Source organism: Diadema antillarum, unplaced genomic scaffold (genome assembly GCF_040938485.1).
Source record: "Diadema antillarum isolate AM-2024a unplaced genomic scaffold, OU_Dant_1.0 seq00000889_RagTag, whole genome shotgun sequence".
NCBI classification, from domain to species: Eukaryota; Metazoa; Echinodermata; class Echinoidea; order Diadematoida; family Diadematidae; genus Diadema; species Diadema antillarum.
Window position 1 is genome coordinate 1,135,611 of NW_027271753.1, and position 20,581 is coordinate 1,156,191.

Genomic DNA, 20,581 nt, shown 5'->3' on the forward strand with positions numbered 1-20,581 from the left:
ACTTTTCGAATAAAGTGCACATTTCTTCGACTTGCTACTGACGTATGTTAAGGGTAATATTATTCCCCCTGCATTCTGAAAGAGAGAAGTCAAGTGTTCTTTTGTTACACGAGAAAAATGGAAATATGTTGAATTTTCTTTATTCTTTCTTTATATCGTTGTACTCATGTGACATCACAAGCTGTAGTAGTCTTTTCATCCAGCCGTGACTGAGCAGAAACTTCCAAAAGTCATAACTTTTTAACGGATTGTCCGATTTTCTTCAAACTCTCACTGATGTGTTCTACTAATATTGCTGCATTCACTCAACCCACATGTCTATGAAGGTGAACTTGTCCTTTAAGTAGCATCATCTTAACAGTCACGTTACAAATATCTAAAGCTCTAATGCCTCAGGTCCACAACATAATGTGTATTCCTAATAGTAGACAGAGAAAAACCTCCCTTGTGTGAGCTCATCCATTGACGGGACATAAAGGCCTGAATTCACGAAGGTGGTATAAACGTAGACCATGGTACAATAAAGCGTGAAATAGGCGTACCTTTGACATGTGCGTACCAATGCGTGTTTGCTACTAGACGTCTGTTGGCGTACGCAATTTGTCAATCGTATTTACGAAGAAGAAATTTTCATAAACCATGGTTTCAATTGTACCACCTTCGTGACTTCGGGCCTAAGTGTGTACCTTCAAACTTAGTAGTATTTTGGTATTACTCAGCATGACGCATATATTTGCTTGGCAAGAAGATTTGAAGATTTCTCTCTTTTTTTTAAAAACTTGATAAAGTATGAGACTTGTCACATCATCAAGGCATGATAAAGTTGCAAAACATGAATGTCTTATTCCAGTATATTTCTGTTTTTCAGACTTTAAGCTTTCAGGTGGCATTATTTGCAATAGGCCTACTATATATACAACAATCTGTCAAATAATAATAAGAAGGCTCGCCAATTCCAAATGGAGGTGTTAGAAAATAAACTGTGACAGAAAGATGAGTCTAGAGTGCTGGAGACATAGCATTCAAAAATAGCGAGCAAGGTATTGCAGAATACCACAATACTCACATAGGCCTTCTTTATATCATTCATTCTCAAACTCTTGACTCTTTAACGACTGTTTCAGTTTCCATATTCCAAACAAAATGCCTTATTTTGCATATTTCTTGGCAATGATGTCTGTATGTGATATTAGTAATGTGATAAGTTGCATGTCAAAAAACAATGCAAGATTTAAACTAATGTTTGATGATAGCAGGTACAATGTATATCATCCCCTCACATAATTATCAACAATGAATGAATTCTAAATGAAGTATCTGAGTACTATACTGTCCGCAAAAGATGTAACTTTGTCCTTTTACTGTTTTTGTTTTTGTTTGTCTGTTTGTTTGTTTGTTTTTTTGATTCCAGGTGATTCAGGTTACTGGAGCGATGAGGCCGGAGCTGGTTGTTTCACAGTACAACCACCACACACCAACCGTCATGGGCTTCGTTGCCATGGGTTACTCACTGCCCCCGCCCACCATCAGTGAGGTGCGGCTGGACCCTACCATGTTTATGTGCAAGGTGGATCTGGACCTGACAATCACCTTCTGTGAAGCCAAGTAAGACACCTGCCTCTTGATTGTGTGTGTGTGCGTGTGTGTGTGTGTGTGTCTGTCTGTCTGTGTGTCTGTCTGTCTGTCTGTCTAGCTGTCTAGCTGTCTGTCTGTCTAGCTGTAATTCATAAATATTCAATAGGAATTCCATCAATAAAAACAGTAATTACTGCATTATCAAAATCTATAAAAGTGTCATATGTCATTTAAGCAAGTAATGTAATATCATACCATTGTCATTTCATATTCAACATATTGTGCTAGGAGACGAAACTACCTGCACCATCACTTATTTATACCCTTATCTCTACCAGTCATACATATCTCCTCTCATAGATATACCAGGTTCCACAATATATTAAGACAGGTGGCTTGACAAAAATAGAATTTGATGATAGAAGTTGAACTCTGCCATAAAAACTGTTGTCACATACATGTAACATTGAATAAACTCATGTTTGTTTTCATGTAAAAGGAAATACATTGAGGTTTCATTGTGGATGCAGTGTGGTGTTAGTTTCAGTGTATCTTGGAAACAATGTAATCAGCTTGTTAAAGAATGTGCCTTGTTACAGGCTTTTCAGAGAAATAAGGAAATTGCTCAAAATAATTACTCTGTAACTGCTGGAGCTATGCAATAGCTAGCTTTGATATGATATCATAGAGAGAAGAAAAAAATTGTGTTTGAATTTCAAGCCCATATGAAACAAATAGTCATTTCTAGAACCCTGTGTATGCATTGTGATGAGATGTGTGAAGTGAATATGATATATTTAGCAGTTTGAGTGGACAAAGATCTATTTCATCAGTGACTTTATTCTTCGTGACATTGTTTCCATCCGTATAGGATCAGTGAGTTCCTGGACCATTCAGCAGACTCTGTAATCGGGAAGAGTTTCTACGGTTTCCTCCATGCTCAGGACATCAGCCACATTAGGAGTAGTCACCAGGACCGTAAGTCACTCATGGAAGTTATTCCCTTTTTTTTTTTTTTTTTTTTTTTTTTAATTGTTCCATATTCCACATTTCAACAAATACATAAAACATAAACATCACAATACAAAAGCCTGGATGAATTGTCACGTACAGCTTATAAGACAATAAAACATGTGAAATATGAGGAATCTACATAGAAGCATTGCTTGTAGGGTGTAGATTCCCAGATGCGGATGTGAGATTATTTCTTACTTGGGTATGTAATTAAAGGAATGACAATTTCTGAATTGGAGAAATATAAACGCCAAAAGTAAAAAGAAAAAGAAAAAAGAAAACAATGAAAACAATGTCCGCGGCACAGACTTCTTGAGTGTTGCGTGATCACCCGAGCGAGGTACAAGTCAGATGCAGTGTACAATAGCAGAGATACCAAATGTGTACAAAGGAGGTTCAGGAGATAATACAGAAATCACGAGCGAGGCACATGTTACATAATCGATAATGTCAGTAATGTGAAGCATGAACAGAGAATATCGAGGAGGATTGAAGAATAGCTATAGATATGAATTCAGAAAAACTAGTTTAAGTTTATGTTTAAATGAATAAAGAGACCTGAGATTGGATTCTTCTTGGATAAAAGAAAAGAAAAATAAAATAAAACAAAACCAACTCTTATTTGCATGGCATCTGGTAATAACTTAAAGAAAAGTTTACTTTAATTCACTGCAGCAGGTCTAACATAGCAAGACATTAAATGCATATCAAACATAGTCAAAACTGTCTATTTTGATAATGATTGCTCAATGAAAACACAAGATGTGGTTCTAGTAGGCAGGTGGTTATTGTAGACTGGTTCAATAGGGGTAGCATTCGTGATATTTCCAGTGTCCCATAACGATTACACATACACCAAGACAGTGCTACTGTCAAACCTGTCTATAGCGAGGGAGACAGAAAACTGTCATAGACAGGTGGTCGCAATAGATTTGATATAATTTGATTTGATTTGAAGAGTTTGTTCGCAAAAACCGATAAAGTCCATTTTTGAAGATTTTGAAGTACGGTCTCTATCATAAAGTACAAAATGATACCTTTTAAATGATATATCGGTCACTACATATAAAGGTACATTTTTGAAGTTATGGTCAAAAGAAGCAAAAATTTTCTTATTATTCTCTTTATTTTTCTTGACCTTTAATGGCAAATGTCTCCATTTGGCAAATATGGACTTATCGGTTTTTGCAAACAAACTCTTCATTTATTCTCAGCATGCCATTTTCTTTACAAGTACATCAATTCTCTGCAATCTCATTAACATTGTACAAAATAAGAGTAATATGACTATTTTCAACAGTTATCATCATACATATACAACTGTAATATAATCACATGCATTAATCTTTGCATACAGAACGATTGCCAAGAATAAGAACAAAGGTTGACTGTTTGGCAACTGATAATGAATAACATTAATGCAGTGAAGAAAACCAAGGGGGTCCAACATGATGCTCATGGAATAAGGGTTAGAAAGAGAGAGAGAGAGAAAGAGAGGGGGAAGGGGAGGGGATGATAAAACCCTCTGACAGGGTCTTTGATGTGACTTTTCTCATGGGGGAATTTTTTTAGTGGCCGTACAAAACAGGTGGCCACTAAAGCAGGTCAACTGCATATGCAGTATATATTCAACTATGCACTGACATGCTTTTTTATGTGTGATAAGTATGCAAAGTTATTTATATATACTTATTGCCCTCCCTCTTGAAATGATCACTGATTTCATGAGCCATGAATAAGTTTCAGCGTTGCGTTTCAGTTGATTCAAAGACCATCAAAGCTTTCAACTGCAGCTGGTTGCATTGCTACACTCGCACTGAAGGGGTCATTGTGTAAAGTTGTCTAGCGGAAACCAAATCTGTGGTTGCTAGTTGTGTAAAGCAGGTGGTGGCCATACACATACAGGTTCTTACCTACGTGTTTTTGGAAGATTACCATGTGGTTGCTATGGGCAGGTGGTTGCTGTAGACAGGTTGTAACTGGAGTAGTTTTGACAAACAGGCTTTTTACCATCATACCATGATGACATCATTACGTTCCTCTGAGAATAAACAGATATTGTAAGGAAGACAAACTTTCTTTTGAAACTTTTCTTTGAGAAAAAAAAAATCAATATTTCAGTCATAGATTTGACCTCCCTCTTATTCTGGTGCAAACTGAATTTACAGAGGTATATGTAGTCCAAGGAATTTAAACACATTTCAACAGAGGGATCTAAGTTCAATTCAATTCAAATCAAATCAATTCAATTCAATTCAATTCAATTTATTTTTGCAACTCTTAAAAAAAACGATATACGAATGAGAATACAGCAGTAATATAAAGATTTGGGTATGATTACATTTTCGAAGAAAAAATAATTTCACGAACAATTCAATTAATCATTAAGATGAAAGATGGATAGATTATTGCATTTGCAGTTTATTTCTGCCTATAAACCAGATTTTTAGTTCTTTTTTGTTCTTTCTGTGTGTGTATGTGTGTGTTTTACAATTCAATTGATGTTTGATTTATGCTCAGTAAAGTAGCACAAGAAGCTTGTAACAAACTTTCCTGTGGTTGTAGTAACAGCAGATAAAAGTAGATATGTACTGCTTCGATTAATTTGTTTGATATCAAGAATAGTAACCATCAGGGCATTCTGGACTGTCTGTGTAAGTGATTTATCCTAGGCCTTGAAAAGCTTTAAACAAAAGGGGAAAGAAAAATTGGAAAGATGATTTAAACTGCCTTAACGGTCCAACATGCATTCTTGTGAGAAATTGAAACGTAGAAATTATTGGCTTTAAAATCTGAAGTGTTTTTAGATTAAGATGAATTCAAATATTAACACATGTTACAGCTGTATGTCACACATGGGTAGATGCCTGGATTAGCTGGTGGATTCAGAAGAGCTACAAATGGGTTGATTTCAGTGTCAGGAGAGGGAAATTTGATTTAATGGTCGCTTGAGTGTATTATTCAGGTGTACCCAGAAGGTGTACTGCATGCTGTGTGACCTTTGTAGAAGTGTGTATAAGTTAACAAATATTGCTGTCATAAAAGGCCAAGTATATCATTTTTATGAGTCTGTCTTTTGAAATAAATCTTCAGTGGTAAAGTCATATAATGATTGCAACAAGACATGAGAAAAAACAAAAGACCTGGGAATAGAGGATAAAACTGAGTTTAAGTCTACTTTAACCCGTTGAGGACGAGCCCAAGTCGGGCAGGTGTCTATGGGAAATGCGTGTTGTAGCAAAATCAGTCCGTCCTCAACGGGTTAAGAAGCAGGAGAGGTTAAGCTTGGGACAAATGTGATGATGCAATTATTTTTTCTCAGGGAGAGATTTTGGAGTATTTGTCATGAAATAGCAGTAGTTAACATATCCAGACACCTGTCCAGTAAGTGTCTGTTTAATATTATATACCTGTTTAAGGTATATTAGAGTGTCCTCTTTAGATTCTTATGTCAGGTACACAAACAGCATCAATAGAGGATGTATTCAAGAAACAAAAACGTTCTTTAATATAAATGTGTTACTTATCACTTATACTAAACATATTATATGTCCTGCCAATTGTTGTTTTGCAGAGGCACTCATGTTAGCTGGCAGAGAAGATTATAGGTTGATTATTATATGGATGCAATATATGTATGTTAAAGGCATAATTTACCATTTGCAGATGAAACAGAAACCCAGCATTAGTGCTTTATAATAGTTCTAAAATGTGAGTTTGGGATAGAAAAACCACTGTAAAAATTTGAATCTGTATAATCAATGTTAAGTGTTGTTAAATACACAAAATGTGAACAATAGTTATGATAAAGATGTTTCTAGACAAAACCATCTACAGTTACGGTTTATTGAGAAAAACACATATCTCCTTATATTTTGGGCTTTATTGCAAAAATTTTATATGGTAGGATATTTTTACACATATGCATCAAATGTGATATCTTGAACATTTTTTAAATCACTGCTCCCAAAGGTACACAGGAACTTTAATGTAGGACACCTATTATACACAATAATATATAGATGTGTAATTATATTACTCTAAAGCAAAAAGGTATAGCCTTTTTTGATTGCCACTGAATTGCCACTGACATTCAATGCGTAAAGCGTAGACGAGAACTTATGCATTCATTTTGATTGTGCCAATCTTGGCTCTCGCAAAATTCACACTAACATTTTTTGTTTACAGTATATTTGCAGATAATTGCGTTTTCATATTTCCATCACATAATGAGAAATGCATCTAGGCATTAACATAACTTTATTTGAATCATTGCTGCGGGAATGAGAATCTATGGGTGTTCATGAAGGAACCTCAACACTCCCCCTTTACGTTATTTGTAAAGTCACCCTGTCCCTTTTGACCAACAAAAAGGAATATGCAATTATAACTTAATTGATTTCAGAATTCTTCTTCTATACTTTCCAACTATCAGATCTCAATTTGTGTAACAAGAAAATCCTAGATGAGTTTTAAACTTTTACTCATTGATGGTGTTATGAATTCATCATGTTTCTGTGAGGGCCAATGTTGGCAAAATAATTTGTCATCGTTATCAGGTTCCCTCTTTTCCCAGTGCTAATATGATAGAGTCAAGTTTGTAGATTATGTGTCTTCATAAACAGGAGATGGTCATGACTGTCACTTAATATTGGCCCGTTGTGGTCCCCTTTGGGGCCGAGGAATTTGGAGTTTGGCTGCAATAAAATAACAAATGGGTACTTCCTTACGTTTCAGTTGATGACCTTCAGGGCATGGTATTAAGCTGAAGGATGTAAAGACAAAATGTTCCATCGCTTGGTGCACAACATTCAAAAATATCAAAATCTTGTCATGCGAAAAGGGCACTAATGCATGCCATGTGTAAGCCAGCCAGACATCAGACACAATTTGCAGGAAATCACAGTTTTGCAGCAATACCCTTCTGGTTCTGAAGCGAAGAAAAACATCAGCCACTCCTCATTCCCAACCCTGTCCCTGGCACACCCAAACTGAAGGACAGTTCCTGTGACTGCCATCTCTCAGATAGTATTGCTCCCTGGGGGATTCCCCAAGTGACATCACACTCTAACAATGAGGTTCTCTACAAGCTTCTGCTTGGATACAAAGTGGCAGGGATACCATTGTAAAAGTCAGGCCTTGTCTAAATCATAATGGCTCTAAATTGTGCAAAACAAGAAGCATGGGCTTTGAGATAAGCAGGCAAGAGTTGATTGGGGCTACTTTTAAGCAGGAAAGTCAGAATGATGCACACTTCTGGCAAATTTTGTTATGATTGGACCTAATGGCAACATTAATGCGGCTGAATCCTGGGGTGAGGAAAGAGGAATTCAGCTCCTGAGGGGCGATGAGTGCCGCTGCTTTGTCACACTCTTCTGAGTCACAGGAACCGCTACATTGATGTAGGGTCACAAAATGACTCCATGGCGACTCTAAATGACATGGTAGGGGAAACGGAAGCTACAAACTGCAAAACTGCGATATAGATTACCATGGATGATGCAACAGTAGACAAGAGAATAAGTATTGTTTGGTACTCTTCACAAGGTCATGGTGCAAATGTGGGTGAAAAAATAAATCATTGAAATCCAAACCTCATTGTGGATGGGGAATATTGTAACCGAGACGTCTGTAGTATGCTTTACATGAAAGCAAAATACACTTTTTTTGAGGACTTGCAGATAATATCTCATGCCTATAAAGAACAGATCAGGTGGTGTTTCATAAAGCTTTTCTTAAAGTTATGAATGACTTAAGAATGACTGGTGATCAGTTCTTGTGCTGAATTATTGAAATTCTGATAAGTACAGCGCATCAGAACTGATCACCAGTCGTTCTTAAGTCATTCGTAACTTTAAGAACAGCTTTATGAAACACCCTCCAGATCAGACTGAACAAAAGTCTTCAAGGAGACATATTCTTCAACATCATGTCCAAATATCCTCACAATTAGTGATAACTTCAGTTTTCAAGTGAAAAAAATCAATATCATTTTCTTTCATCACAAATTTTGATATTGTACAGTGGCTTCATTTTATTTTCAGTCATGAAGCCTGTTGTAAGAAGACAAGTTATGACTGTCATCATTGTTTATCGTTAATTTCTGTCGTAAGACAGCTTCAAAGATTGTAAGCATGTGTTGCAGAAGTTATTAACATGATGTGACAATCCTGATACACTGCATACAGAACCGTACTAAAAGCAGTACCTTTATTTTCTTATCAAGTAAGTACAAGTGACTTATCTCAATATAAAAACTGATAAACGTGTCAGACATTTCTTCACTTAGTATTTCTAAAATTTCTAGATTTTTGATTTAACAGTGATTTATTGTGTCCCATTTTGTTTCAAAATTATTCAAAAACAATGAGAAATGCAGCTGTCTCAAATAAACACACTTTTGAAGAAAAAAATAGTTTGGAAGGTTAGAAAAGTCAATTGTGTTGGAGATAAGAAGCTTGCACTAGTCCAATTAAAATTCCTCAGTAACATGCTTTTTGAGAACCAAGAAATTTTGCATATCAAACTAGAGAAACACTCTCAGAGCGAAGACCTCACCAAGCAGCTACTTTTCACCAATGATCTTGTTCTTCCATAGAGATCAATGATTTCCACCCATATGTATGCATACTGAAAATGGCCCAATTTCCCAATATAGAAGCGTTTCGTTACGTCATCAACCCTCAGCTGCGCGGCGCGCCTTGCCCTAGCAGAAACTAGAGCATGCACAGTCAGTCCGCAGCACGTATGCTAATGAGCCGATCCAGCAAGATTTATTCAGCACTCTCGTTGACGATCTTTGCGTTCCGAAGGTGTCTCTTGAGTGCGAGATTTTGCGAGAGTTTGACAGGGCTTTGGTTTTCACAGTGCAACGACTTTTACATGCATTCATTATGGTTACAAGTCATGATAAGTTATTCCCCAGACTTTGATTTTTATTTTGATACCAAATTTGCGTGTAATATCGGTTCTTGTCATGACGTTATAATCAGTTGAATTTACGTAAATTTCACCTGCCTTTCATGGAAGATTTTGTTATCTAAAGTTCGTTTTTGGTTCCTGACAGGATTAGGAAACAGTTGTTTCTGATTTTGGCTTTTTCGTAGAGAGGAAACTTAGATGCTCATCATATATTGGAGTCAAGGAGGCGCAAGCATGATTTATACTAGTTTTTCCGTTTTGAAATGTCTGTAAAATTCACTCCTAAGCCGGAAATATGCTCCACACAAAGTGTACAGTGGCGCGAAAGAGCTCTCTCATTGGACAGTGCTTGCATTCGCCCGTGCTGTACCAAGCTTCTAGCTTCTAGCTTCTAGCTTCTGTCCAAAGCACAGAAATCTACACACGTGCCTATGCAAGCATGCGCTCTGCACGCACGTAGCATGAAAGCGTAGCAGCGTAATGACGTAATGCAAGCGCTGAATGCTAGCGCTGTCCAATGAGAGAGCTTACTCTTGAGATTGCATGGTTTCAAGCTGACCAGCACTGACATTGATGTATATTTTACTGGTTCCTGACCGGATTAAGCAACAAATTGTCAAGATATTTACATGGATACAAAGATTAAGAGATGGGCTACCAAATAATGCATTTTCATTGAGACGCAAGGTGAATTTGGTATTCTTTTGATGTCTTGAACGTGCACTACACGAATTACTTTTTTCATCATTTTTCAAGCTCAAATTACGCCATGATATTTTTCATTTACAGTAATTTGAGTAACACGTGACGATAGCTTACATATTTTCCTTGGATTTGATACCAAATTTGTGAATACAGGGTGTATTTTTGTTGCCGAAAGCCCAAGGACAAAATCCCCTTCCGCAGCTCATTACGTATGCAAGCCTAGAACGGGCTTGCATACGAGTTGAATTATTGAGTGCTGCAGTCTGACTGTGCACTTTAGTGTGCGTATGAAAACCTAAAAAATTGACCATACCTGCCAAAATGTGGAAAATTCTTCATAAAATCTGTAACAATTTCTGGATTGCAACCAAAATGTAGTCATTTGTTTCTTGTGTCATTCTCAACCCTTTCTGCAAGTTTCATCCAAATCCGTTGGCGACTTTTTGAGTTATTTTGCACAAAGACAAACAAACCAACTAACCAACAAACAAACAAACTGTAATGAAAACATAACCTCCTCCCTTGGCGGAGGTAACAAGTTCGTGTACTTTTGAATTCAAACAGGAAGAAGTTACATGATGGATGTAAACATTTTGATATGAGAAGAAATATCAAATTTCCTGCCTTGTTTTGCCCTTTTCTTTTTCCAATAGAGTTTATTTCCCATGTATCATTTGATTGGAATTCCTTTTCATATCTCTGTTGTTTTCAGTCTAAGAATCTAGAGTACCAGCATGACAAAAAACACGTAAATTAAAGATCAGTGTTTGGAGCTAGCTTTGCCTCAATTAGACTGGTACGTTTCATTTCATTTTAAAGAATAATGAGCACTATTTTGGTTCATTAGTCAATGATGAGGATTTTTTGAGGAGAAATGTCTGGTTCATTTCCGCAGTTCATGGCTGCTGTAACATTCTGGCAGTTTTAATCAAATTTTATGTAAATATTTTAAGAGAGAAAGATCATTTTAATGACTATCATCACCATTGTTGCCTTCTACAATGCAAGTGAGTGAGTGTGTAACATCAATATATGTGACCGCTCAGCTCAAAATCCACAGAAAGTAGGCTGCAATGAATTTCAACTTTTCTAAAATGTTTAAAAGAGTAAGCTCTAAGCTTTGAAATAATGCATGAAATGTTAAAATTGAACCATCCAAACTAATCCAAAAAGTGATTGAAATAAGTGGGAGTTTAGGAGGTGCAGTTTCATAGAAAAGGGAGAAAAAGAATTTTAAGATTAGAGTCACTTAAGACATGCTGTGCAGAAGTATATGTGAAGACATTTTCTATTTCCCTAGTGAAAGCATCGCCTGTCCAAAAAAAAAAAAAAAAAATGGTGAAAAAAAGCCCCTGCTGTTATCTCAGTTCTGGTTTTGCTTTAAGACACCAAATTTTAAGAGTAGGTAGAGAAAAATTACTCTCCCAGTGACAACAAACTAACAAAATTTGAGTCATTCAAGCCAAAGGACATACTTAGGTCCACTACAGTGAACCCTAATATGCAACTTTTTATGAGTTTTGAGCTGGGCAGTCACATGATAGTTGATGTATTCACAAGGAAAGAAACACCTATGAGCATTTTCTTTCATTTCTTCTAATCAACCTCATGTCATATCAAATTTGAGCTCCAGTCATTCAAATTTCACTTGCCAGTGTTCTCTATAAATATATAGATAATATACTTTGAATACCACCCTACCCCCGTGCCTATTATTCTCTCCCTCAGTGTTGAGCAAAGGACAGACGATCACCAGGTACTTCCGCTGGATGCTGAAAGCAGGAGGTTACATCTGGCTGCAGACGACAGCTACACTCTGCTATGCCAAGAACTCGACCGATAGCTCCTTCATCTTCATCAATCAGGTGATCAGGTAAAGTTGTCCTTGAATCTCTACCTGTCATATACAGATTTATATATTTCTCTCATCTTTACCAGTAAGGAGAAAGATATATTCAAGCCAAAACTTATATAGATAGTATATTATAGTTATATTATGTACAAAGCATATATTATATATAATATATATTTCTCTCATTTTTGCCTGTAAGGAGAAAGATATATTCAAGCCAAAACTTATATAGATAGTATATTATAGCTATATTATGTATAAAGTATATATTATATATAATGTATGATTCTGTATTCCTCAAAATCTCTTCCCTTTCTATGTATCATATAAAAATATGAAGGAAACTGGGTTTTGTTTTTAATCCTTGCAAACAAGCTGATTTTGCTATAATACATATTTCAAAAGGACACCTACCTGAGTATACTCAGGACTAGACTTCAATGTGTTAATGTACCAAAATTTGTCAGGTGAATACTGTTAGAACAATATAATGTGGTTCTTCTGCACAGAACAAGCAGCCTGGCAAGTTAAACTAAGTACCTTTGCATATAAAGAGTTGATATATGTTGGTAGCAGGTTGAATGATTAATATTCAATTCAATAGTTTATTCATTTCCATCAAAGAAAAAAAAAAACATGATTCAAAGTGGTACAAGTTGTCAGTTTGACTTTCATTCATCTGTTATTTATTTATCTGATATTACAGTACTGTCCTTCCCATTGACAACTGAAAAAAATCAGTGCCTAAGTTCAGATGTTGACTTTCAACCTACCAAGGCAACATGATTTAACACCAGGCCATCATTTTCAGATAATATGCCCCCCCCCCCCTTGCTCCCATTTCTGAAAAAAAACAGAGGTATATTATGTATGTTTCCTGCCGAATGTTTCACTGTTCTGTGGTCTATAGAATAACACGTGTCTGCCTATTCTGTGCTACCTCACTCCTCGGATGAATGTGTCTCAGGCTGGCTGCTCTAGTCCCCTCCATAAGGTCAAGGACCTTGGTCAAGAACCTTGGTCAAGGACTTGGCAAACAGTCGTGGAAATTTGAATAATTCACGAGAAACTTTTTGTTCTTTCTTCTTGCTTGCCTGTGCTTCCTCTGCAAGACTTGCCTTTCATTCGCACAAAATGTCAATATTTTCCACATGTATTTCAATAGGTAGTGCATGGGTAATTCACTGATTTCAGCATCACTTGACGACCACCTTCTCCAAATTGATTTCAAGTAGTATTAATATGTGAGATATATGGATGTCTTGTATGAATCTAAAGTCATTTTGATTTCTGTAAACATAAGGAGATTCAAGACATTAGGCAGCAGGTGCCTCCTAGCTGTTATAATTCTATTTGAATTTCTATATCTAGACAAAACTGTACCTAGTGAGGTTTGTCTCATATGAGTTGAAATTGAAGGAAACCAAGCTCTCCTTTTAAATGACTTACATGGCAAAAGTTTGAATAAATCAGTGCAAATTGCATATAACAGGACAAATATGACCACCCAGCTCAAAACCCAGAAAAAGAAGGCCAAAATTAATTTCCACTTTTCCCCCAAGGCTGCGGGAGTGTTACTGGGTCTGATTGTAAGGGTGGCAGGTCAATTCCACCCCATTCCAGACACGAGTGCATCCATCTCTCTCAGCAAATGATCGGGAATCTTTGTACTTTAAAAGAGCAAGCTCTACGATACGCTTTAAAATGATATATAGCTTGTTAAAGTTGAATCATCTTTAAGCATTCAAAAACTGATGGAAAGAAGAGAGAGGTAGGAGGTGCAGTTTCATAGAAAATGGAGAAGAGAAAATTGAAAGATTAGGGTCACTTAGGCCAATTTCTCTGTAAAGCAGTGCCCATCCCCTAAAACATGGTAAAGAAAAATGATTGAAATTTTAATTTCAGTTTTGTCTTAAGCTGGCAAATTTTGACAGCAGGTAGAGAAAAGATTACTCTCCCAGGTAAGACAAACTTTAAAAATTTGAGTCGGTCAACCAAAATGACATATTTTGGTTTATCATAGAGAATCCTAATCTGTGCCTTTTTGTGGGTTTTGAGCCATGAAAAAGACATAGAAATTCAAGTTTGCCCCTGATTTCTCTTGTTTCCTTCAGCCGTGTGGAGTTCGACAATGTGATCATGGACATTAGTCAGGTGACCAATCTGCCCTCTGAAGATGGTCTCCTTCTCCTCAATTCAGCCACGCCGAGACCAAAAACCTCTCCACGGCACGGCTCAGGTTTGTCCATCTTTCTCTGGTCTGAAAGGAAAATTCCACTCAAGATGATTGATGTGAATATATCAGAATCAGGCATACAGAATAGTGACAATACATAAAATTAGACATAAAATGGAAACATGAATTAGAAAGTTTGTTATAGGTGCACAAAACAGTGATATCTGTCACAATAACATAACATATGCAAATGAGATGGGTAATGGCCTGTCATTTGTCGTATAGTTACTTGCATGAGGAATTATATTAATATTAATATAATTATATTTCCCTTTTCTGTGCAGATCTAACATGAAACTATATGTTTACATCTCTGAAGGAACTATATTCTACAGTACTAATGATTTAGCAATAAAGCCTTCTTTCTGGAGAGATGTTATTACAGTTTCTATATCATTCTTTTTTAATGTACAAATCAATGGAAGTGTTACAGATCAATGTCATCAACTTGATAATTTTCATATGTGAGTGTTACTTCTATCACTCTTTCATGAAAGCCAAAGTCTGAAAGTCAAAACTTTCTAACATTATATCCAACTTAACCCATAGAAACCAGCTGATTTTGCTATAACGCACATTTCCCATACACATCTGCCTGAGTATTCTCACCACTAGTTTTCCGATGGGTTAATGAGACATCTACCATTCTGGCCGTTTAATTTTACTTTCTTCATAAAGTCATTTTAAGAATAGAGTATAATTCTTCCATTCAACCCTTATGCTACTGGCGTCTTAAAGGACAAGTTCACCTTCATAAACATAAGGATTGAGAAAATGCACATTAGGAATACAGTCCGTCTAAGGCTGCGTTCATGCGAAACTAGAATTGCGTTTCTAAACACGTTTAGTCGCTAAACGTGTTTAGTTGCGTTGCGTTCATGCGATTTTTCCATTTAAACGCGTTTCAAAACGCCGATCTGAAACGCTGAAAAAAGGGCGTTTTGAATCATGATTCTGCCAGAATCACGATCGCAGAAACCGCATGAACGCAACCGTGATTTCAATCATGATTCTATGACGTCATTGTGCGCTGTGCGCATGCGTGTCTCATGGGGTATCCCATGCACAGCTTCTAGTTCTGTTCGCGCGCTTGTGTACGTCTTATGAATCATGTGTTTTGGTACCATACTTGCACTTGTTTGTTTACATCAACACCGATTCTATGCTAGTATCTAACGTTAACTGTTTAACATAATAATACATATAATTACTCTCCGATTGAGTTGATAAAAGTAATAGCTGCAGCGCTGTGTCTACCAAGGGAAACAATTGGAGAGACGAAGAATTAGGATTATTCCTCGATCTGTTCCTCGATCTGTGGGCAGAGCCTGAATGCCACAGCTAATCGGAAAGTATTCACCGAAATAAAAACGTAAAGGCCTGTACAGCTGGAATAAGGAGGTCTGGCTCGAGTTGCAGAGACAAGGTCAAACTGCGCAGTGCGCTGCGCAATGGCAAATGATGAGCTGAGCCAGAATCAGCATTGCGAAAGCCCGCATGAACGCTCTTCCGCTGAGACCGTGATTTGAAACGCCGTTTTGAATCATGATTCATGTTTGTGATTCTGGCTACGAAATTCGCATGAACGCGGCCTAAAGCAACCCGAGTAAAACAATGCTTAGCTAGGGTTTTCGACACCGTTTTGTCTCACCAGCCAAGCTTCTTATCTACACAGTTAATCCCTTGTACAAACATTGACCTGTAACAGAAGAAAGTACTCCTTTGAATCCATACACGAGTGGCAAAATTGATCTAATTGGCAAAGGGTCTGGAATTCAGACTACCCTTATCTAGAAAACGCTGTCGAAATAATCCCCAGACCCGAGTTAGGAGAGATTTTAGACGTGCAACTCCTCCTCCAACTCGGGTTTGAGGATTATTTCAGCACCAGTTTGTAGATGTGTAGTCTACATCAAAGACACTTATACATTTGCGGCAGTGGAAATGCATTGCTGATGACCAAATTACTTCTTGTTGCATGATTGTGATGTGGGCATCGTAATTTTGTGTTAATTTTCTACCAAACACAAGCTGCACGATTTTTTTTTATTACGTATTAAAGAAAGTGCAATCTTTATTTGTGCAGGAATTTTTTTTTTCTCTGCAAGAGTTCTTTACCACTCTAGTCTAGGGATTGATTCAACACTGTTTTAGGGGATTGCAAGGTCTAAAACCTGAATTGTATGAAGAAATCATATTCTGAGAGGTGGGGAAGTCCCTTCCAACCTCCCCTGCATGTAGAAATGGCAGAGAGAATACTCATGACAACATAGCAACAGCAATGTCCGGCAAAGCACTCTGATGTGTGCGTGCACCCATGCATGCAGTCATTTTACACTTGCCAGACTGAGATAAAAACAAAGGAGGGGGGGGGGGGGGGTCTCTGTCATGAGAGAGCTAACCGTTGGTAATGCTGGGTATGGCAGTTAAATCCTAATAGGATTAGGATAGCAGCTTCTCTTGTGTAAACATTCAAAACGGTGAGTTCAATTTAGACGAGGTGTTCTCGTCATGAACAATATTAGCAGAACACATCAGTGAAAGTTTGAGGAAAAGTGGACAATCGATACAAAAGTTATGATTTTTTTAAATTTTTGTGTTGGAACCGCTGGATGAGGAGACTACTACAGCTTGTGAGTCATATGCGTACAACAGTATAAAGAAAATGTAAAAGAAAATTCAACATATTTTCACTTTTTTCGCATAATAAAAGAGCACTTGACTTGCCTCTTTCTAAAGGCAGGGGGAATAATATTACCCATAACATTTGTCGGTAACAAGTCAGGGGAATGTATACTTTTTTCAACAGATGGAATTTTGTGAAATTCTCTTTATATTTTCTTTATATAGTTGTACGCATGTGACATCTAAGTTATTCATACACTGCAGTAGTCTTCTCATCCAGCGGGTACTGCACAAAAACTTCAAAAATTCATAACTTTTGAACGGATTGTCTGATTTTCCTCAAACTTTCAATGATGTGTTCTACTAATATTGCTACATTCTCTCAATCCTTATGTTTATGAAGGTGAACTTGTCCTTTAAGTTCCCATGGTTATTTTACGTGATAATCTTGCGCATGGCTTTGAAAGAGCTGAAGCTAGATCATGTCAATCATTACAAAGTTTCTAGAGCACCAAGAGGTATGTTTCTTCACTTTTTGTATGAAAACATTAATGTTCAAAAGAATACTTAAAGATATGACACAAAAGAAAAAAGAAGTATGATATTATGTCTTATTTGAAAATCTCTCTGTAAAGAACCCCTCTTCATTGTGATATTGTAATATTTGTTGTGCCTTTCTTCACAAGATGTGAATCTATTATATGTTTGAATGCAGCATTTGAGGTTAACATCATCACCATCTGAGTTAAGTTGTGAATGAAATTGATTGTAACATGTGTCAGCCTAGAACCATCTTGCCAACATTCTATATCAATCAAATCGACCCTGTCTAAACCGATATTCTTATACATGGAGCTCTAGAAAGGCTGCAAGCCAGAATTAGTTGCTAGCTGATTGCCAATATTTTCTGGAGAATTATATATAATTTGGCATAAATCACTCTTTACTGAAGAGTTATGATAAGATGCAAATACTGTGATTGCATTATAAACTCTGTATCATATCTTGAGTGCCAGAGAAAATGTATTTTCATTTTTTTTCAACTAATCTCATGATTATGTGTAAGAATGAAACCCAACAGAATGAATGCAGTTTTGATTTCTTACTGAGACATGTAATTTGATTTAAAATTTAAAAACATTGTACTGATTTTCTACAACCACACCTGCAGATGAACTCATGCTAAAAGTGTTGACATTTTGTTGTTGTTGTTTTTTCTCAGGAGATGAAAGGGATGGCATAGCAGATCCTAGCCTTGCAGAAGAAGGTGACAACAACAATAACAACCATAAAGGTCATGAAACTCTGGGATCCAGTAAGTCCAGAAAGAGGACCCAGAGCCCAGAACGGAGGAAAAACAAAAAGCAGCGAGGGGCTCAGATCGTGCGTAATGAGTCTTCAGGTAACCATGGCAACATGGAAAGTAGATCAGATGCAGGAGGAAGAGAGAGCAAGAGGAGAGCTCAGGCAAGAGTGGAAGGTCAAAAGACCAAACCTGTCATAGCAACGAGCCCTAAGCAGGTCATCATCCGGGCCGACAGTCCCAGTGAAAAGACTCTAACTGTCCTAGGAGAAAAGAGGGACTATGGTGAGTCAGACAGCTTTCATAAAGGGAATCAGGAGAGATTAAAGATTTGTGAGAAATCTTCGAGGGAGATGACCACCAACAAACCAGGACTGCATCAATCGGTAGCACCGGTGTCTCCTAGCAACCGTTTACAAGCCTCATCCTCATTACTAGCTCTCAGTGTCAGACACACGGATAAGCACGACGGAGAGGATATCATCAGGGTGTCATCAGCTGGTTGGGAGAATCCTCCCAACAGAGAACTCCCCCCTGATCACAATGGAATGATCCCATCACCAGACAGCAGTCACTCGCGACTCGGCATGGCTAGCTCTCTAACTTCAGTAGCCAAAGGGGTGTTCACTACTCCCAGTCCCAAAACCCCCGAGTCCCTCCTCACGCCTCCTCTCTCAGACTCTGCTAAGAATCAATTCTCACTGCCTCCAGTCAGCTCATTAACATCACCCAAAGCCAGGCCAACAAACACTGACAGTATCGCCCCCCTTTATACCACCGATGTCCCCTCAACGGGGAGCCGCTTTGTCACCCCCTCCTCCAATAAACACGAGACGGTGTACCCCATCCCATCCCCTCTTACCCAGAGCCCGTCGATGGAAAGTTTGGACTCAATGCGCAACATGGTCAAACAGGAGCCAAGCCTGTACAACTCTCATACCCGCATGCTTGGATCTGTCTCCTCACCGTACGCCGGAATGGCGGCCTACGCCAACTACGGACAGTACAACAACTTGCAGCACTACGGCGCTGCTGTCAATCTCACCACGAGGGCGTACCAGGCAGCCGCAGCTGCAGGCTACGGAGAGGCTGCCTCCATGTACAAGAACTATCACGCTGCCCCCGAAATACCCATGGACCTGTCGTACAACGGTGTGACGGGGTTTCCCATCATGCACACAGGCATGTCGGCAGCCAATGCCTCGTATTTTCCCACATCGCGACTGCAATACAATATCACAGACGGACAGTTGAGTCTGAACGGAGACAAGTCAGTTCAGGAAAAATCTAAGACGACGTCAGTATAGGCAGTGATTGGTAATGAAAAACAAGGCTCTCTATATATGTGTATGTGTGTGTTCACAAGCTATTCAAGTCAAAGCAGTATTACAACACAATTTAAAGAGATTCGGAAATGGGACTAAAGAATTCATCTTGTGTCATCGTTTCTGTTCTGAAATGGTGCCAACGAGTCACTGCTACATTCATATCGTGATTACCTCCCACGGACTCACAACTGGATTTTGAAGTCTGTTGCACAATTTAGCATGCTTTTGGAACACTGTTTGATTTCTAAATAATTTTAGTTTACAGTAAACCTAATAATATCAATTTTGTCTCATTCATAAATCACTCTAAACAGCTGTGATGAGTGAAAATCATTTGGAGTTATTATTGTGAAGAAAAAATAAAGAGCCAAGGTACATATATAATGAATGTCATCAAATTTGGGAGAAAATATGATAGGTAGTGGTTATTTTTGTCCCAAACCCTGCTCATAAAAAACATTTGTTCTTAAGTTTCTCAGCACTGTAAAATTAGATTTGTCCTTTTTTGATCAGCGCTAAAACCAGGGACTGTAGTGACATGTTGTCAATCATTTGACTGGCCATTCATTAGTCATCGTCAATCTTCAGTTCTTTCAATAGATAAAAGACATGAATATAAAGAGCTCTCAGTTTTGACTTGAATGATAAATGACATAAGATGTTCTTACAGTGTGAAATAGAATATTGCAGAAAGATTTGCATGGGGGAAAGATGATATCTCAGTTTTTCCCTTGTCTGTTACAGTTGGTGTGTGATACTCGCCTTTTTTTTTTCATCTCAAATATTCAGACATGCCAACTGTTTTGTTTTGGCAGTATTTTGTACATTTTTTTTTTTTCTAAAAATACTGTAGGTTTATGGAAAATACTGTTTTTCTCAAGTTGTATCACTACACATGTCTACTGCAAGAAAGGTAAAAATACTGTTTTCCCACCAAAATTATGACTTTTCAGGCCTCGGAATGCTTCAATGCAGTTGATGTCCCTTAGTATAGGAAACAAATATTTCACATTGGAAAAATT

The 20,581-nt window shown here is 37.6% G+C and overlaps 1 protein-coding gene across 2 annotated transcripts in view; it reads left to right on the plus strand.

Annotated features, from left to right (window-relative positions):
- Nucleotides 1-20,222, plus strand: part of LOC139740857 (uncharacterized) — a 130,077-nt gene extending 109,855 nt beyond the window's left edge. For both annotated transcript variants that reach the window (XM_071651437.1, XM_071651438.1), the window contains exons 8-12: nucleotides 1,412-1,605; nucleotides 2,447-2,553; nucleotides 11,944-12,088; nucleotides 14,182-14,306; nucleotides 18,151-20,222. In XM_071651437.1, coding sequence (XP_071507538.1) covers nucleotides 1,412-1,605; nucleotides 2,447-2,553; nucleotides 11,944-12,088; nucleotides 14,182-14,306; nucleotides 18,151-19,538 — 1,959 coding nt within the window. In that variant the 3' untranslated portion in view covers nucleotides 19,539-20,222. The remainder of the gene's footprint in view (nucleotides 1-1,411; nucleotides 1,606-2,446; nucleotides 2,554-11,943; nucleotides 12,089-14,181; nucleotides 14,307-18,150) is intronic.
- The last annotated feature ends 359 nt before the right edge of the window (nucleotides 20,223-20,581 follow it).